Source organism: Dendrobates tinctorius, unplaced genomic scaffold (genome assembly GCF_039654945.1).
Source record: "Dendrobates tinctorius isolate UK_male_01 unplaced genomic scaffold, ASM3965494v1 ptg000086l, whole genome shotgun sequence".
Classification (NCBI taxonomy): Eukaryota; Metazoa; Chordata; class Amphibia; order Anura; family Dendrobatidae; genus Dendrobates; species Dendrobates tinctorius.
In genome coordinates this window covers 8,631,372-8,650,380 of record NW_027361754.1, presented here as the reverse complement: position 1 = coordinate 8,650,380, position 19,009 = coordinate 8,631,372, and the positions used below count along the sequence as shown (strand labels likewise).

Below are 19,009 nucleotides of genomic sequence, written 5' to 3'. Positions count from 1 at the left end.
TGCAGATATGTGAATAAGCAGCTCATTAAACAAGATATGCACATTATTATTTTTGTCTTCTCACTTTTAACCCGTCGTCGGCGTTGACGTTACATCCATGTAGGAGCTCGAAAACGAATGGCCTCTCCAGTTTCCATAGTGAGCACTGATGCGGCTGGGAAGGAAGATGAAGGCAAAAAGTTTGAACTCTTGTTATTTATTCTCCTCACTCCTCGTCGCTGACGTCCCACCTTTTTTGTTGGTAGCGGCGGCGGTTTGTGCCGTAGTTTGGAGCCCATGATAGTGCATCCCTGCTGGTCCGGTAACGTGGAGGAGATGGGGACAAGGGTGAGGTGAGCGGTGGAGATGGACTGCAGGCAGTAACTGATGTGCTGGAACACGGGAAACCATTGGTGGTGGTAACAAGATTGAATCAACTCTCAAATGGGCACAGAAAATATTGTTCTAAATTTTTAATACACTTTCCCGTATCTCTGCTTGCCAACAGTGAACAGAAACTTTCCAGTTTACATTTGGAGCATGATAACTCAGTGACAAGACTGTGGTCTTATATCAAGGGAAGCAACCATCTTCTTGTGTGCGCAAAAGGACAACATTTCCTGTCTGGATGTATATAGGAGGGTTTCCGATCACTCACAACAAGCAGAGATCTTGAAAAACTATTAGAAAATTGCAGAACTTTTCATGATACAATGTTGCAAAATGGTGACGCTTCAGGCAGACTCGTGGTCTTACTTTGAACTGGCACAGCGGGTAGTTTCCATAGATGTAGTCCAGAATGCCATTGACCTGCAGGATGTAATCCTCCGGGCGCCCCGGGCACTGCTGACCGGACACGTTGGACTTTTTCCTTAGAGCCACACGGATAATGGAGAGAGGAAAGTCCCGAGGAGACACTTGTATTGTGAAGCTTTCCTGAAAAATACAATGGCTACAATTAAAGGGGTCCCTGAAAACATATTACAGGACACTGACACACAGCACATCATATCATATCTCTGTATCTTGATCCGCTTATTCGTTCATGATGCCCCAAATAAGAGCAGAATGAAATATCGCCAGACTCCAACTGCAATTAGCTGGGGCAGTGGCGTTTCAGAAAAAGACATTGTAAAAGGTGCAGGGATTGAGGGGACAGACTCTCGTGTGCAGCCCCCTACAGCCACCACCAACCCTATTTGCGTAGAGAGGAACAGGGATCTGCTGACAAGTTGCCTTTCCATTATTTAACCAATAATGATGCAGCCATTTTCACTTTTGCGCTTTCTGCCATTGTTTTTTGTGGGTTTTGTTTTTTCAGCTGAGGTCATTGTGCGGTAAAATAATTCTCAATTTCCGGGTGATTATGACGATACTATACTTGGATTGTTTCCTCATTATCTTAGTGGCTTAAAAACAAAACATAAAAACGAAGCGTGAGCGTATGTGTTTTTAATACTTTTTATTATATTTTGTAGTCCACTTAGAGGTCTTGCCCCTGCGATCATTTGCTTGTCCTGTATATTACGGCACTTCAATATTGCAATGAAAAGCAGTAAAAATTATTACTTCCTTTCCAGTCCGTCCTGTGGCTTTATCAGAGTACTAGGAGGGCAGTAACAGGGGGACTTTAGCAGTTCTCCGACTGCCATTGCTACTCGTCAGTAGCTCGTGATTGTGCTGTTGGATACCAATAGATGCCCTACCGGGATAGTGCCAGTTGTCACCAGAGATTGACAGCAGCATTTCAATGGTTAAACAGCAATGAAGTCATTAGAAGTACGTACCAGCTGTACAGACACAGCCTTGCTAGGATGTACGATTGCATTCTGGGAAGGGGTTAAACATTCAGAACTGGCCATTAGTTTTTGATCAGATGGGTCAGACTCCAGAGCTTCCGACTCAACAGCGCAATTTAGAGGCCACTTCTTCACAGTTTACCTATTGCCCTTGTATGATAGTGCCCGCTCTAGGTACTGCACATGAATAGGACAGGGCGTCTGAACCAGACCCCGGGCGTCCCGTCACAGTTGTGGCTCATCCCGTGCTTCTTACCTCGCTACCCTCGAACTTGACGTTGATCATCAGGGTCTTGCTGCTCTGAGTCTTCGCAAACACTTTGGAGGAATGCTCCAGCTGAAGAGGAAAGTTGGACTCCATCCAGATGTCCCAGTTCATGTGCTGCCGCCGCACAGCGGTTTCCTCACAGAGCAGGCGCATTTTGCTGCGGAAATCATTGACTTCTGGATCATTTAGAGAGTCGAATTCATGAAGACCTGGAGGGTGGATTACAGTGAACATACACAGCTGTACGAGAAGAGCCTTAAATATTGTAGCGTCCTGTCCACAATCCCACCTCGCCCTCTTACCTTTGCCAATCAGCAGGCTTATTTGGGAATTCAGTAACTTCTCGGCCCGATCGCCCTCCCGGGCCACGAGCCTCAGGACTGGCAGGAAGGGCTGGATGTCACACAGGCGCCGCTGCTCATCCTCCAGCTCCTGTTGCTCGGCTGTCTGATTGATGCAGGTGAAGACATAAGACGAAGGCGAACCAAGGGTGTGAAACAGGGGTTCCTGCTGCGCCCGTTGCCATAGTAACTGCCACAAATGAGCAAAAAGGGTAAAAAAAAAAAAAACTAATACAAAAAAGGACCACAATAGAGGTCAGATTGCACCATTATGATGCCTTTTTGTATCATTTCAAACATGAGACTGGACACCAGAGATAAGTGGGGTCAAATCCATCCTGTAGCCGCTTATCTCTCACTAGAAATGGCTCACACACCACGCCTGATTCATTTGCAATTAAAAAGCAAAAATGTGTGCAGATGGGAGTAGTAGTCCTCACCTTCTTGATATTTCCAAGGCTGGCACTGCATGGCACAGGAAAGTTGAGGTAAATGCCAGACGGTAGGAGGAAATCCACCAAAATGCTCTGCTTCTCCTCTTTGGCCCAGAAGTCCACCGGGCAGTAAACTCCAGGCGGCATCCTACCCTGTGGCTACCGCCCCACCGGCCCTGCGGAGAGAGAAATCACCAGTGATTCTACAGTGGGCACATCACATACAGAACCGGCCCAATAACACCTCGCCTGTGCGGCCCACCCAAGGCCACCTATAGCCATGAGCATGTATACGGGCAGAGGTGCCGTTCCAGAGCCTGGGAAAGCTGGGTAGTGTTATGTTATTGTGGCAGACACTGCCATTTTTTACTTTAAGAAGCTGCACAAACATCCCAATGATGACGCAGACCATCGCCGGATACCACAAACCATCTCAAGCTGATAATCCGAGCGGTCAGACCTGTCTGAGGAGGCCGGAGCTACCCGAGAAAGTCTGGTCCCCCATAACCACCATCATCCAGGTATGTGATATTTCAGGTCTTAAAAACAATGAATGGGAAGAATGAGAAAATTATTACACCGCCATATTGAGCATATAGTATGACTGCTACCAGTAGAAGATAAGCATGAAGAGAATGACCGAATAATCAGGAGAAATTACATTTAATATGACCGCCACAGCAGCTTAAGAAATTTAGTGAAGGATGTCAGACAATCAAAGGAAAACATACTGCTCAAAACAATGAAGGGCTCATGTGTCAGATCTAGATGGATGAAAGACTCAAGTTGAAAATGTGTGCTAAAATTAAATTGTAAATTTCGTTGTCAATGGAAACCAAAGTCCTCAACCAATGAGGGCTGAATCCTGGATCCCCCAAAAATCAAAAAGGATAAAGAATACATACAGGCGAATCCACTTTGTGTGACATTTACCACTCAGTAATGTGTGCGGCACCGTAAAGCCACTCCACGTCTGGACTGGATGAATGGGTCACTGATACCAGTAGTGACAAGGACACAAACACAACTAGAGAGGAATAAGTCAGGAATGAGAAGGAGAGAGGCATGGTCCGTCACCCTTTCCCTTTTTTGGGGTGTCTCGCTGTCGTCACTTTCATATGCACCACAGTTGGTGATGTGGATTGACAATCACTTCTGCTTCCAATTCTAAACACTCAGTTTATAAAAAGAGAAAGGAAAAATCCAATGTAATCACAAGTACCACAGTGAGGTGCCAGATTAGCAGAAGTTCCGGATTATCAGACGCCACATTACAGCTGACTTACTACAGTGTGTCTAGGACTAGATAATTCCCAATAGCCGGCCGCTGACGTCAGTGCCGGCCACTTCCTCGCTGCTCCTCTGACTCACAAATCAGATGTATGCCTGAAATCTGCAGAATTTTCCTCCAACTCGGGGGAGAAGCCGCGTGCGCACTGCATCCCTTTATCTGCAATTACGTAAGAATCCAGATTCACGCCATGAAGACGCTGACAGCGAGCAGCGTACAGACAGAAGATCCCCTTACACAGGCCCCCCGACGGGATCATACATGGTTTTATATCACCAAAACGTATAAAAATATCTAAAATGAAAGCGGATTCCACCTCAGTAAAACACAAAGGCGCTGCGGACGCTCTACGCAGGGCTCTCCTGTGAGCTAGTGCCCATGTGCAATCACCCCAGGGTGACTAAAGCATCAGATCACACATCCACTAACCATTTCTAGTCCAAAAGCTGTGGAACTACAACTCCCAGCATGTGCAGACAGCCACAAGTAACAATCCACTAAGCATCCCTTCAAAAAAATTCAGGTGATACTTGTTGCTGATCCATAGCCTTCTGGTTCTGTTTTTAATTCCTTGCAAAGTCAATGGAACGGTGAGATTCATCAATTCTGTGCAGAGTGCGGCCGCTGACAGTAGCGATGGAATATTCACTGACAGCAGGCAGAGATCTTGGAGAGAGAAAAAAAAAAAAGAAGAAGAAATGTAAATAGGATGTAGAAGGCTGAACGGCTTTCCATTAGTGGAGTTGTTGCTGAGACTGACTATTTACATGGGGCAGATAACCGTGTTCATCCTGAGCCACCTGGTCCATGAGCGTAATAGAGATACCAGGACACTATCCCGTGTGAGTAAGTGGATTTTGGCTTTCACAGCTGGGTGACGCCGCCTTTAATCTGTCCAAAGCAGAAGGGCTAGAAAATCTATAAATTCCCCCCCAAACGTCACAAGAAGCAGTTTGGGTTATTTCTCCCTCAAATATGTGTATACAGTTATAATTATATCCGATAAAGAAGCACTCAGGTCAAGACTGATGCAACATCTGACGCTGGATACGTTCGTATCGAGAGCGGCTTTACACATTATCCCCATTATAGATATTGGTATTATTCAGAGTATCATTTTTTGGGAATATTCGGCAGGTAATAACTGCCCCCTCTGTGCCAGCATTTCACTTCCGGCCTCTGAACGCATATGCCCATTTACCATCCCTTTAACTGGGGGTTTGTGGCACAGTCTGAAAAGTGGAATGACTACAAGGACGCCAAATTGTCTCATTCCCCAGAAGGACATTCTATCAAACACGCCGGACACCATGTCTGATTCCTACCAATGTGCTTATATAAGCGTATCGATATCCTGCTTGCTGTCAGTGAGTAAAAACCTTCTTGTTTCCATCCAGAAGCAGAAAACGCTTTCCTGACCCTATACTTATTACAGCTGAAGCTTCGTTACAACTGAACCAATCGAAGGGTGGGGTCGTCGGGTCTCATGTAGGAGTCACAGGGCGACCACGATGTGACCTACAGCCTACTCCGCCATCAAAACCGCAGCAATTCTATTAGAAATGGACTCTTAATGGCGGACAAGTCAGCACACGTCCCGAACGCCAAATAATGGTTCAGCGTAAGGCTAGACATCGCAGCTACGACGCGGCAGCCGAAAACCGTGGGGGTGTGAGGACATCATAAAAACTGCAAGAGTTTGCAGGTAAACAGCAGATTAGCAACCAATCAGAGCTCAGCTTTCATTTCTTAACATGCTCAGGGACAATGAAAACTGAGCTGTGATTGGTTGCTATGGGACTGGTTTCTCAGAGTTGAGGCCTAGTGATGGTTCAATATGGCGCCATAATACGACGACGCTCACCAACACATGAATTTATACTAATAACCATAAACACCAAATTTCTCTCACCCCCACCCTCACGCCTGATTATTTATTCTGGTGGTCCCTGAACATGGAGCGGTGACAAGAACCTTAAATTTCACAAATATTTTTTTAAAAAAACCTAAATACGACGGTGAGGTAAGAGGTACTTTGTGCCTCAGTATCAGCGATGGCTCCATTAGGTTCCCGAGATGACGCTGTTGCACCGCACTGAGCACGTGGTGACGCACCGCGCTTTTAAGAAGCATTGGACGCTCCCCGAGAGTCAGCGGCATCCGCTACAGACAGTATTTTTACTAATGGCGGGAGGCAGAGAGAGAGCTACCGGGGGATGCGAGTGTGCGCACAGGCGCGGGGCTGTTCAGCCATTGTCTTCCTCAGCTTATTGTCAGGCGGTTTATGAACACGAAGAGGAATGCGAGATCAGTTACCTAACTGGGAAGCTGCAGAGCATCGCTCTTAAAGGGACACTAAACAAACAGCAAAACCATAAGCAACCAATATGGCTGACCATTTTAGTTTTACCCATTTCTGGGAAAGCAGTGTGACAACCAATATGGCCACCTTCTTCCCCGTAGTCATTACGAGGCTGCGTCTCCATGTAACTCTGCAGCTCCTCGGTTTCTATTTTTCTGTTCTTATACGGATTCTCAGAAAAAGATATTTTCATCTCCAATAATAACTGAAGCTCAATTTCCAGCGCTGCAGATTGTCAGAGCAGTGCATTGTGGGAGCAGAAACGACAGTTTAGCGCATCGATCACATGCCCGACAGCTGGGCGGGGTTAAATCTGTCAGCTTCCAAGGGCAACCAGCAGAATTCTGTCAGCAGTGATGTAAGTGAATTGGAGGGCGCGAGGCCTGAAATAACTCAAAGCCGATAGGAAAATGGCGAATCAAAGGATTTTTAAAAATCGCTCCAATGTTCATGATTATATTTCACCCGTGAAATATTGTTAAAAGTTGAATTACGCTGCACAAGGCCGTAACTGTGACAAAAGAAAGCATAAAAGGAGAAGTAAAAATGTAAAAGCAAAATAAATCTCATCCTACAGCGAAAGGAGGAAGAAATTCACTTCTCAGAAACGGAATACAAGTATATGGGAACTGGGGAGGAAGGAAACAAAATCTGACGTCACACAACAGTGATGGAGTCCGCGTCAGCGCTCGAGCCCCGCCCCTGTGAGATCAGTACCGTGGGACACAGCTATGAGGGGTTAATGAGGGAGGAGTAGACGAGGCAGCCATTTTCAGATAATCTACGAGTATCGAAAGATACGTCCCGTAGCAACCAGACAGTATGGCGCCAAAGGTTATTGTGTGAAAGGCCCAGCGCTGTACCAGGTCCATGGAATATGGACATCACCGGATGCAGGGTACCTCAATCACCAACTGATGGGTCACCCCACAAAACCTTATGTGTAGTGCTATTTTCCTGTCAAATAAATGTGACGGAATCCCTGACAGAAACTCCAACCTTGGATTGCAAGGGAAAGCTCCCCCTTTAATCACAAATACCTTCGTCCCTTGGGATTAAAATGCTAGGGACATTTTTTTTTTTTTTTTTTTTAATATAAGAGAAAAAAACCTGAAGACTACAGGAGAAGTGAGTGCAGCTCTGGAGGATAATACAGGATATAACTCAGGATCAGTAATGTAATGTATGTACACAGTGACTGCACCAGCAGAATAGTGAGTGCAGCTCCGGAGTATAATACAGGAGGTAACTCAGGATCAGTAATGCAATGTATATACACAGCGAATGCAGCTCTGGAGTATAATACAGGATGTAACTCTGGATCAGTAATGTAACATATGTACACGGTGACTGCACCAGCGGAATAGTGAGTGCAGCTCCGGAGTATAATACAGGAGGTAACTCAGGATCAGTAATGTATGTACACAGTGACTGCACCAGCAGAATAGTGAGTGCAGCTCTGGAGTATAATACAGGAGGTAACTCAGGATCAGTAATGTATGTACACAGTGACTGCACCAGCAGAATAGTGACTGCAGCTCTGGAGGATAATACAGGATGTAACTCAGGATCTGTAATGTAATGAATGTACACAGTCACTGCACCAGCAGAATAGTGAGTGCAGTTCTGGAGTATAATACAGGATGTAACTCAGGATCAGTAATGTATGTACACAGGGACTGCACCAGCAGAATAGTGAGTGCAGTTCTGGAGTATAATACAGGATGTACCTCAGGATCAGTAATGTAATATATGTACACAGTCACTGCACCAGCAGAATAGTGAGTGCAGCTCTGGAGTATAATACAGGATGTACCTCAGGATCAGTAATGTACCGTATATACTCGTGTATAAGCCGACCCGCTTAATTTTGCCACAAAAAATTGAGAAAAATTATTGACTCGCGTATAAGCCTAGGGTGGAAAATGCAGTAGCTACTGGTAAATTTCAAAAATAAAAATAGATACCAATAAAAGTAAAATTAATTGAGACGTCAATAGGGTAAATGTTTTTGAATATACATATTGAATCAGGAGCCCCATATAATGCTCCATACAGTTCATGATAGCCCTATAAGATGCTCAATACAAAATACACCCCATATAATGCTGCACAAAGGTCAATAATGCCCCCATAAGATGCTCCATAGAATAATATGCCGCTCTATAACGGTTATGGCCCCATAAGACGTTCCATAGATTATGCACCATATGATGCTCCACACAATATGCCCCCATATGCTGCCCCCATAAAATGCTCCATTGAATATGCCCCCACAAGATGCTCCATTGAATATGCCCCATATGCTGCCCCATAAGATGCTCCATTGAATATGCCCCTATATGCTGCCCCCATAAGATGCTCCATTGAATATGCTTCCATATGCTGCCTCCATAAGATGCTCCATTGAATATGCCCCTATATGCTGCCCCCATAAGATGCTCCATTCAATATGCCCCTATATGCTGCCCCCATAAGATGCTCCATTGAATATGCTTCCATATGCTGCCTCCATAAGATGCTCCATTGAATATGCCCCCATAAGATGCTCCATTGAATATGCCCCTATATGCTGCCCCCATAAGATGCTTCATTGAATATACCCCCATAAGATGCCCCATAGATTATGCCCCCATATATTGCTGCTGCAGCTACTGCAGGTATTAAAAAAAAAAAAAAAAAAAAATTATATATTTATTAAGACACACTCACCTCCTGTCCCTGGGGGCCAGGTGATGGTGTGCTGAGCAGGCGGAGACCCCGGCACACTCTGGAGGACAGTGTCGCCGCTGGCTCGGGACCTGAGATATTCACCTGTCTCGGTTCTACCGCTGCTCGCCGGGTCCCTCCGTCAGTGACTGTTCAGACAGAGGACGCGCACTAACTACATCATCGCGCCCTCTGCTGTCTGATCGTCACTGACAGAGGGACCCGGCGGGCAGACAGCGGCGAGCAGCGTTGGAACCGGGACAGGTGAATATAGCATATACTTACGTTCCCCTGGCGCGTCTCTGCAGCCCCGTTCTCCCACGGTCTCCCTTCCTTCCTTCAGCAGTCAATAGGTATCGCTCATTAAAGTCATAAATATGTGCATATGCATGACTTTAATGAGTGGTACTATGTGACCGCTGTAGGAAGGAAGGGAGACCGTGGAACAAGCAGGAGGGCTGCAGAGACCACGCCGGGAAGGGGGGGGGGGGGGGGGGTGTCAGTATGATGTGACACCCCCGCTCCCCCTGCCGACCCCCTGGCTATACGACTCGCGTATAAGCTGAGAGGGGGACTTTCAGCCCAAAAGAATGGGCTGAAAATCTCAGATTATACACGAATATATACGGGTATGTACACAGTGACTCCACCAGCAGAATAGTGAGTGCAGCTCTGGAGTATAATACAGGATATAACTCAGGATCAGTAATGTATGTACACAGTGACTGCACCAGCAGAATAGTGAGTGCAGCTCTGGGGTATAATACAGGATGTAATTGTGGGTCAATAATATAATGTATTTTTTACCTAGCCCCTTTCTGCAGTGTCAGGTTCTCTCCTAGCCGTGGGCCGCTCTGTCATACACACATTACACCCGGGGGGGGGGGTTTCCCATTGTCGTGTTTCATGTTTCCCATTGTGACCAATCTCTGGTTTCTCCAGATGCGGAACAATCTGAACAGAAACCAAAGTTGTAACGTTATCAGCAGCCATTGTGGGTTCTACACGTCCCACCGGCCTCTTTATAAGCAGATACATGATATATGGATTTTGCGTACACTTCAGCCTGTGAACGTGAAATAAATGGAGCGGTACTTACACCTATATTATCGTTGTATCCCGTCTCCCCACTCACGGCAGCAGCTAAGGAAATCTACCTTTATCATGACTGCGTCTGCCACTGTATGCAAATAGCCAAAAATACTGCAAATTACATGAAGTTGTCCAAAATGGTTTCTAGATTTCAAGAATAGCGCCACCCCTGTCTGCAGGATGTGCATGGTATGGCAGCTCAGCCTCATGGATTTCAATGTACCACTGTTGCAGTAACAAACACACTCCATGGACATGTGCAGGATGGTTTTCGGAAAGTAGCGACCCCCGCATAGTATTGTATTCAATCATATAAAAATGGCAGCCATTCCTGAGCCCTCCAGGGTTGTTAAGCGGCTTTTGTTGAAATGGGCAGGAATTTTCGCTTGCCGACTCTGAACGTGTTCACCGCTCATCCACACGCTGCATACATTTTCTTCCCGATTCTACGGTCAGTAAAGAGGGAAGTATTTCTACTATCAGAGAACTCAGTGGTTAACATCCACGTAAAGAGCAGAGTATATCACTACCAGGTACATGAAACTGGACGTATTCCCTCATAGCTACCAAAATAAAATTTTACAATTAAAAAAATTCTAATACAAGATGAAATTAATAGAATGAAAATAAGATTAATACCATACAATAGTGCACACCTGTCATGGTGCAAAACTGGTGAAAACGCTTCATTGATGCAAGGAGAGAATTCATGCCGCATCTTCCCAAAGTTAAAAAAACTAGCCAACACATTTTATGAACATGGCGCCATTATACGCATCAGGGGAAGAAGGCAGGCTACATTGTAGAAAATTCCAGACAAGTCTGAAAGTTTAAAAACGCGAGACCTTAAAGGGGACTGTAAGGGGATGATGTCCTGACCCTTGTTCATTGACTATAAATTGGAATGGGACATCATTGACTGTGCATTCGTCACCTGACCGCTGCAGTCAATCATTGATTTCATTGGTCGGGTGACCCAAGAACAAACCAGTATACCAGAGTGGCCTGAACTGGAAGTCACAACAGTTCATGATGATGAGAGAGATTAAACCATCATTTATTATTTCATCTGTTGAGAAGCTTATTTAGTGCCCAATTAATATAAAAAAAAGTAATAATTTCTGCCGCTTTCTGTTTCAATCAAATCAGTTTCAACATCTCTGCTGTCTATCAGTGTACGGAAACATTTTGGTTTGCTCCAAAATACCCAGAGCATGCACTGTACAAATCTAAGCTTCATTTTTATACAGCCGAGTTTGTTACATTGTGTCCAGTGTAAACAACCCTCAATGAGCAGCCTGGACCTACACTACATCTTACCTGCATGGACACATTGTAACAGATTTGTGCTGCTGGATACAGTGCAACAAAGCATCAGCTGTGAGCAGAACTGGGTCTTTACAAAATTTCAGCCTTTGGAGGTAAACAACGTTTCCATTCACTGCCATCGAGAAATTGATCTTGGTTGGGAAGTAAAAGAAAGATACCTGTAAGATAAGGTTTTACTAAAAATGTGTACTGTGCACTAAACAGGTGAGACGCACAAACCTGTTCCTACCCTCGAGCGGCTCACACAGGTGCACAGGGAGCCCCGACACACTGTAACAAACCCTGCAGCCCATGGATGCGATGGCTGTGTCATCGCACATGTGCTGGGTTGAGAATTGAGGGGGTTAGGGTCTACCATGACACCAGATTAGGCCATTTCAGCGCAGCCAATCCCTTTAATATTACCATATATTTGGGGGATATCTTCCTGCAGTGTCACAAAATGAAAAATCGGCAGAGTAAAATAACAGACTGGATCCTTTAGTCCGTATAACATTCGCAAGTATTGGGATTAGGTGGCGGGTATGAGGGACTGCAGGGTGAGCCCAGCCACAGACCTGACCCGAAGTATGGAGGAAGCCCCCCCCCCCACCAGTGATCCGAGCAGACAGAAAACCAGATTCATGAAATTCCAACCAAAAATCACAAGGTCGCCCGACCGACTGTTCAGGACCGCATTCAAACCTGAATGGCCCAGAAGGACCAATGGACTGTTATGTAAAGGAGTGTCCACCTCCGTCTACTGCTGGCTGCTGAAGGAGTTAACTGAGAATAGTCAGAAAGCTTACTCTAACTGGAGAGTTGGTAACTCTCAGATCTTTTCCTGAGCTCCTTTCAGATGATTGATGACCTCAGACCACATCAGAGTTGAAAGGGAGGAAATAAAATCTGTAAGAAACAAAACAGTGTAAACTCCGTAACATACGGTACTTTTAGGTTAAAAAGGTGGAAAACCCCAGTAAATACCCATCTTGTGAAAAAAAATGTGAAATTCTATGGGAATGTGCCCACGATCCAGAGTTGCTGCGGGTTTGGCGCTGCATACATATGCCAGATGTTACAGCATAGTGGATGGGATTTCAAGAAATCCCACGTCCAGAGACGCCCGCGGAGACAAACACGCGGCGCATCTTTCCAGACCTCAGCATGTCAATTTCACCATTAGAATGCATCTAACTTGGTGAACACATGCTGATTCACCTGTAGCAACGAACATGTGTTGCGTCCAAAGCGTTGTTACTTCCAGATCGTGGACACCTGGACAATGGAATTTTATTAATCTCAGGCACTTTTTTGTCTGACTTGTCAAAGATCTACGTTTTTGCAAAATGCAGCATGTTACTTCTTTCAGCGTTTTTGGTGCCAAAACCTGATGACGTTGAATCAGATTTTTGTTTTATATGCAGCATGCACAAGAGACAAATGGATTCTGACAAAAATGCAGTGAAAAAAGTAAAAAAAAACTGCAAAACCTGCTTTTTGTATGCAGCTTAAACTTGACATAAAAAACCATAGCAAAAATATGTGTGAACATAGCCCTTAGGCTGGAGTCAGACACAACGTATAAAAATACAGACCGTATTTTACGGTCGTAACACGCAGAAATATTCCCTGAACAGTGATCCGTATATCATCCGTTGTCAAGGTATGGCTCCGTTTTTTGCGCATGTAAACATCCGTATGGCGAGATTTTCTCGCCGGCTTGCAAAATGGACATATAATGGAGCCCTATGACAGGTTAAAACCCAAACGAAAGACTAGATATAGACACACAGAATACATATTTATATTTCATAGAGTTCTACATTGCAGAATAGCCGCTAAATCAATTGACGGCTTCTGTAAAATCATTCCCCAACCCGACATGAAATGACACATGGTTTACATATAAAAAAAATAAATGAAATTTTTTACTGTATGTCCCTCACTAATAATTAGATTAGGGTTTGTGCGTAAAATTTGGGGCAAAGTATATATATATATATATTTTTTTTTTTTACAGGACCATGGTTTATGGATTAGCAGAGGAGTGCATTTGGTCAAAAACTTGGTGTCTTTATTTCATTAAAAGAATTTTTAATTAATGTCTGTGTGCTTTGAACCGTTTACTAGTCTAGGGTTAATACAGGGTAAAAACAATGGTCCCTCTCGAGGCTATTAATATCTGCCCTCACTCACTGGCTTTCCCTCTTTGGTTGAGAATTTGCCATGGGAGCCCATGCATTTGTTTGCAATGAATTAACCCCGGCAATGATTTAGCGGCTATTCTGCTATGTACAACTCTATGGGGAAAAAAAACCCCTACTATATAATTGTCTAATTATGTCTGTCTGTAACGGAAATCCCGCGTCGCTGATTGGTCGTGGCCGGACAGGCGTGACCAATCAGCGACAGGCGCAGTATGGGTGCGAATTGGCGCGGCATTTGAACGACGCACGCCACCGCTACTGTCAGTCGCTCATCTCCCGACGGTTGCTGCGGGTCATCTCCTGTCGCACGGAGGTCAGCGGCGACGCAGCCGGGAGATGACTGGCACAGCGCTCAATGTGCGGATGGGTACCCAGGGTCCGGAGGAGAGGACTCTCCTCCAGGCCCTGGGTACCATAATCCTGTAAAAAATAGCGATATACTCACCTTCCGATGGCCCCTGGACTCTTCCCTCCTCTCACCAAGCGCCCGGCATCTTCCGGTCCCAGTAATGTTTTGCGCGAAGGAACCGTTGATGACGCCGCGCTCTCGCGAGAGTGACGTCATCTCCGGTCCTTTGCGCTAAGCATTACTGGGACCGTAAGATGCCGGGAGTGTGGAGAGGAGATCGGGGGCCGTCGGAAGGTGAGAATAACCTTTTTTTTTTTAAATTTTTTACATTCTTTTACTATTGATGCTGCATAGGTAGCATCAATAGTAAAAAGTTGATCACAATTGTCAAACACTATGCTTGACAAGTGTGACCAACCTGTCAATCACATTCCAAGCGATGCTTCAAATCGCTTGGAATGCGCTTGAATTCCGCATGTTTTCCGCAGGAAACTGCATATGAATTCGCATGTGTTTTTCCCGCGGCGGGAGTTGCGGAAATGCTGGGGAAATTTCCGCAGCATTTCTGCAACGTGGGTACTTATCAACAAAATGCCATCTCAACTATTAAGTGAAAAATAGGGACCAAGAGAGTTTTAGCAAAAAAAGTTAAATTTTATTACATGATAATTAAAAACAGCAACAGAGCATCAATGCTAAAGCAGGCAGTGGTAGACATAGATACTCAATGACATCTAGAGTAAAAAAATCAAAGTAGATAAAATAATAGAGAGCCTTGCTCCCTCAAAATATTAAATGATAAGTCACATCCATTTAATACAAATATGCTCTAGAGTGCTACATTGATCAACCTGCCGTATTCATGTAGTAAAGATAATAGAAAATATTTCTCTTGCCAAAAGATTTCTTTTATTATATTCACTGAAATACTAGTTCTCAGTTAAGGCAAAACGCAGAACCAATACCGCATAATGTACATTGCACCGTAAACAGTTTTCACCGCACGGAGAATCGATTTCAAAATGCTGCGCCAATCACATAGGCTTGCATAAGGTGGCAAGAGTTAAAAATAAATACAGGTGATTGCCACAGCATATGCTGGCGAGAATTATCCCACTGTAATATCCAAAAAAGCAAGAGCAAAACTAATAGTTGCTAAGCAGAGTAAAATGCATATTAATGCAAGTTAAACTGAAAGCAATTTAAGAGTAAAGTACAAGTAATGGCCTCAGCATATACTGGCGGGAATTAGCCAGTTAGGATGACCAAACTGAAGCAAGAGCAAACTATTATCTACTAGGCAGAGTAAGAAGCATATTGATGCAAGTTAGACCAAATAATGATTGTAGAGTAAAGTAACGTAACACTTACATTAAAGTGACTATATGCTGCCTGCCGCCTCTACGCGCGTGGAAGGAGAATCTCTGATTTACTGAGTCGGGAGACATCAGCGCATGCGTCACTCACCTTCAGACTTTTGAATGGGGAGTCTTGTGGTCTGGCATTGCGCATGTGTTAAATCAGGATTACACCTGATGCGGGACGTGGTTTATTGCTTAGTGACCCTATATATACTAATTCCGGGGCTTTTGTGAATTACGCCTCCTGAGGAAGCCAAGGCGTAACGCACGTAGAGGCGGCAGGCAGCGGCAGCATATAGTCACTTTAATGTAAGTGTTACGTTACTTTACTCTACAATCATTATTTGGTCTAACTTGCATCAATATGCTTCTTACTCTGCCTAGTAGATAATAGTTTGCTCTTGCTTCAGTTTGGTCATCCTAACGGGCTAATTCCCATCAGTATATGCTGAGGCCATTACTTGTACTTTACTCTTAAATTGCTTTCAGTTTAACTTGCATTAATATGCATTTTACTCTGCTTAGCAACTATTAGTTTTGCTCTTGCTTTTTGGATATTACAGTGGGATAATTCTCGCCAGCATATGCTGTGGCAATCACCTGTATTTATTTTTAACTCTTGCCACCTTATGCAAGCCTATGTGATTGGCGCAGCATTTTGAAATCGATTCTCCGTGCGGTGAAAACTGTTTACGGTGCAATGTACATTATGCAGTATTGGTTCTGCGTTTTGCCTTAACTGAGAACTAGTATTTCAGTGAATATAATAAAAGAAATCTTTTGGCAAGAGAAATATTTTCTATTATCTTTACTACATGAATACGGCAGGTTGATCAATGTAGCACTCTAGAGCATATTTGTATTAAATGGATGTGACTTATCATTGAATATTTTGAGGGAGCAAGGCTCTCTATTATTATTTTATCTACTTTGATTTTTTTACTCTACATATCATTGAGTATCTATGTCTACCACTGCCTGCTTTAGCATTGATGCTCTGTTGCTGTTTTTAATTATCATGTAATAAAATTTAACTTTTTTTGCTAAAACTCTCTTGGTCCCCATTTTTCACTTAATAGTTGAGATAGGGCATTTTGTTGATATATACTGTTTTCTGAGTTGTGCTATCACTCGTTTCCCATCAACAGGGGATTTTTTGGTACCTAACGTGGGTACTTAGCCTCAGTGTGACACGCAGCAGCGACCAGGCCCCCGCTGTGAGATCGCCGATCGTGGTGGATCGTCCCGGACCATCTTTGGAACGTCGGTCTCCCGCTGGCCATATTCTGGAATACCCGATGCGTTAGAATCGGGCCACCATCGTGTGTGATGATTTTACTGTATCGCGCACTGAATTGCCGGCTTCTGTTAAAGGACACAGGTGCGTATTTCTCGCAAGTCACACGTGTGGTCAGTGTAATCCGTATTTTTCTTGCCCCCATAGACTTGCATTGGCATATTTTGGCCGTAATACGCTGACAATCGCAGCATTCTGCGATTGTCTCGGCCTGTAAAATACTGCTGAGAAATATACGGCTGATGGGAGCTGCCCCATAGAGAATCATTGGTCCGTGTGTAATGCGTGGTTTTAGCGCCTCTTACTCGTCCGTATTTCTCTCTAGTGTGACCCCGGCCTTATGGTTAATACTGGACACAGACGGAGACTGTCCTGAAATGCTGACAATCTAAACCAGTGTATACATGGGCACCACTGGCAACTACTGATACCAGTGCCCTGAACCCAACATATCAGTGCAGCTAGAGATCAACACGTCTCCGGGTGACGATGGGCAGCACAGCCTACCTACATAGAAACAAATGGCTTCAGATTTGTGACTTCTATACATTTTCAGTAAATGCCAATCATGATCTGTGCCAAGGTGACAGTCATGCAAGCAGATAAGAAACAAGACAAAAAAGGTAGATGGGCAAAGGGCCCCTCAAGTCTATGCAAAGAAAGCGTCACCAGCATAGAAGAATTGTAATGAAGAGTGCGCTTCAGTTCTCTGCTTGCTCTCAATGAACGGAAACATTTCTGTTTACAGCCAACAAAATAAAAAAGAAATAAACCACATATCCTGCCCTTAAAGATCAGTGTGTTACAATTGCATCCAGCATGCATCCTTAGTGAGGTCTGGACCCATTATCCTGCACTGATACATTGTAGCAAACTGTCCAGACTGAACAGATCTGTGATGCTGAAGCAGGAAATTATACAGAATGGATACAATGTAACAAACCTTCAGCTGTGAACAAGAAAGTCACCATTCACTGACAGCAATCCAGTGACGACAATCTGTGCCCGCAGCGATGAAACGGTCATATCTGATCAAAGTGACCACGTTTCTCACAGACAACTAAATGCCAAGTAGCGACCCAGTGCCACTGGGACAAAGCCGAACAGATAGTAGACCCTTAACAATCAGGGTCCCCTTTAAGAAGTGCCTGAAAAATAAAGCATACGGCAAAGATCGCATGCAAGGAGGTAAATCTTTACATGGTTGGCAGGGCACCATATCAGATAGACATGCAGGTACCAGGATGCCAGGCAGAGCTGGGGGTGATGTGTATACTAGGAGAGAATGGAGACCATTAATCAGTGCCAGGCAGAGAACATAATTGCTCTGTAATTTAGGAGGGACTAAATGGTCAGGCAGCACAGAAGATCAAGACGCCAGTCAATGAAGGGTGATTCATGCCAGCCTGCGCCACTGATTAGGCAGACAGATGTGGTGATTAGAGGCCGAGCAGGCAGTCAGGTTAATGCCAGTTACTGGGAAAGCAGGATAATAGACTAAGCTGAAATCGATGCCAGTCCGTGGGGTGCTAATGTGAGAACAGTATGTTTAAGTGGCAGATCAGGCGCCAGGCTGTGCCAGCAGGGTACTACAGCTCCACCAGCCATTTACCACCACTGGCAGGATTACACCCAGCTGACCAATGTTTACAGTGACAGACAAGATGCATGGTGATTTCCAGTCAGTGAGGCTGTAACATGCCAAGAGGAGAATAGGAGGCGATTACCAAGGATGCCAGGCACCAGGCTATTGCCAGCAGGTAGTTCCCATTAGTGAGTGGTGACTGATGCCTGGCAGAAGGGCGAGAGGCTAGTGGGTGGCATAACAGTCTTGAAAGCAGGCAACATGTAGGGTGACAGGGATAAGGAAAGGGGTGAGCAGTGTGGGGGTGAATCTGGTCTAAGAGTGGTAAGCAAGGTGGGTAATGCCAGGCCAAGAGTGCACATCGTGATGGGAGACGTCAAGCAGAAGGGGAGCAGTGCAATGGGTGGCACAGAGTTGCCAGTGCCTAGAGTTAGGGGTGATGCCAGGAAGTATGTGGAACAGTGTAGGGTGATCACAGCCAAAGAGTGATCAGCATGGTGCGCAATGACAGGCAGAGGGTGACGCCGGGCAGAAGGGGAGCAATGTGATGGGTGATGCCAGGCTGAAACTGTCCAGTGCAATTGATGCCAGGCACAGGGTGGGCAGTATGACGGGTGATGCCAG

General features: G+C 44.9%; 1 protein-coding gene across 2 annotated transcripts in view; it reads right to left on the bottom strand.

Moving 5' to 3' along the window:
* PIK3CD (phosphatidylinositol-4,5-bisphosphate 3-kinase catalytic subunit delta) overlaps positions 1–19,009 on the bottom strand; it is a 30,155-nt gene that overhangs the window by 7,685 nt on the left and 3,461 nt on the right. For both annotated transcript variants that reach the window (XM_073584999.1, XM_073584998.1), the window contains exons 2-7: positions 2,828–2,997; positions 2,349–2,577; positions 2,035–2,255; positions 736–915; positions 231–371; positions 65–154 (exon numbers count right to left, since the gene is read on the bottom strand). In XM_073584999.1, the coding sequence (XP_073441100.1) occupies positions 65–154; positions 231–371; positions 736–915; positions 2,035–2,255; positions 2,349–2,577; positions 2,828–2,968 (1,002 nt within the window). In that variant the 5' untranslated portion in view covers positions 2,969–2,997. The remainder of the gene's footprint in view (positions 1–64; positions 155–230; positions 372–735; positions 916–2,034; positions 2,256–2,348; positions 2,578–2,827; positions 2,998–19,009) is intronic.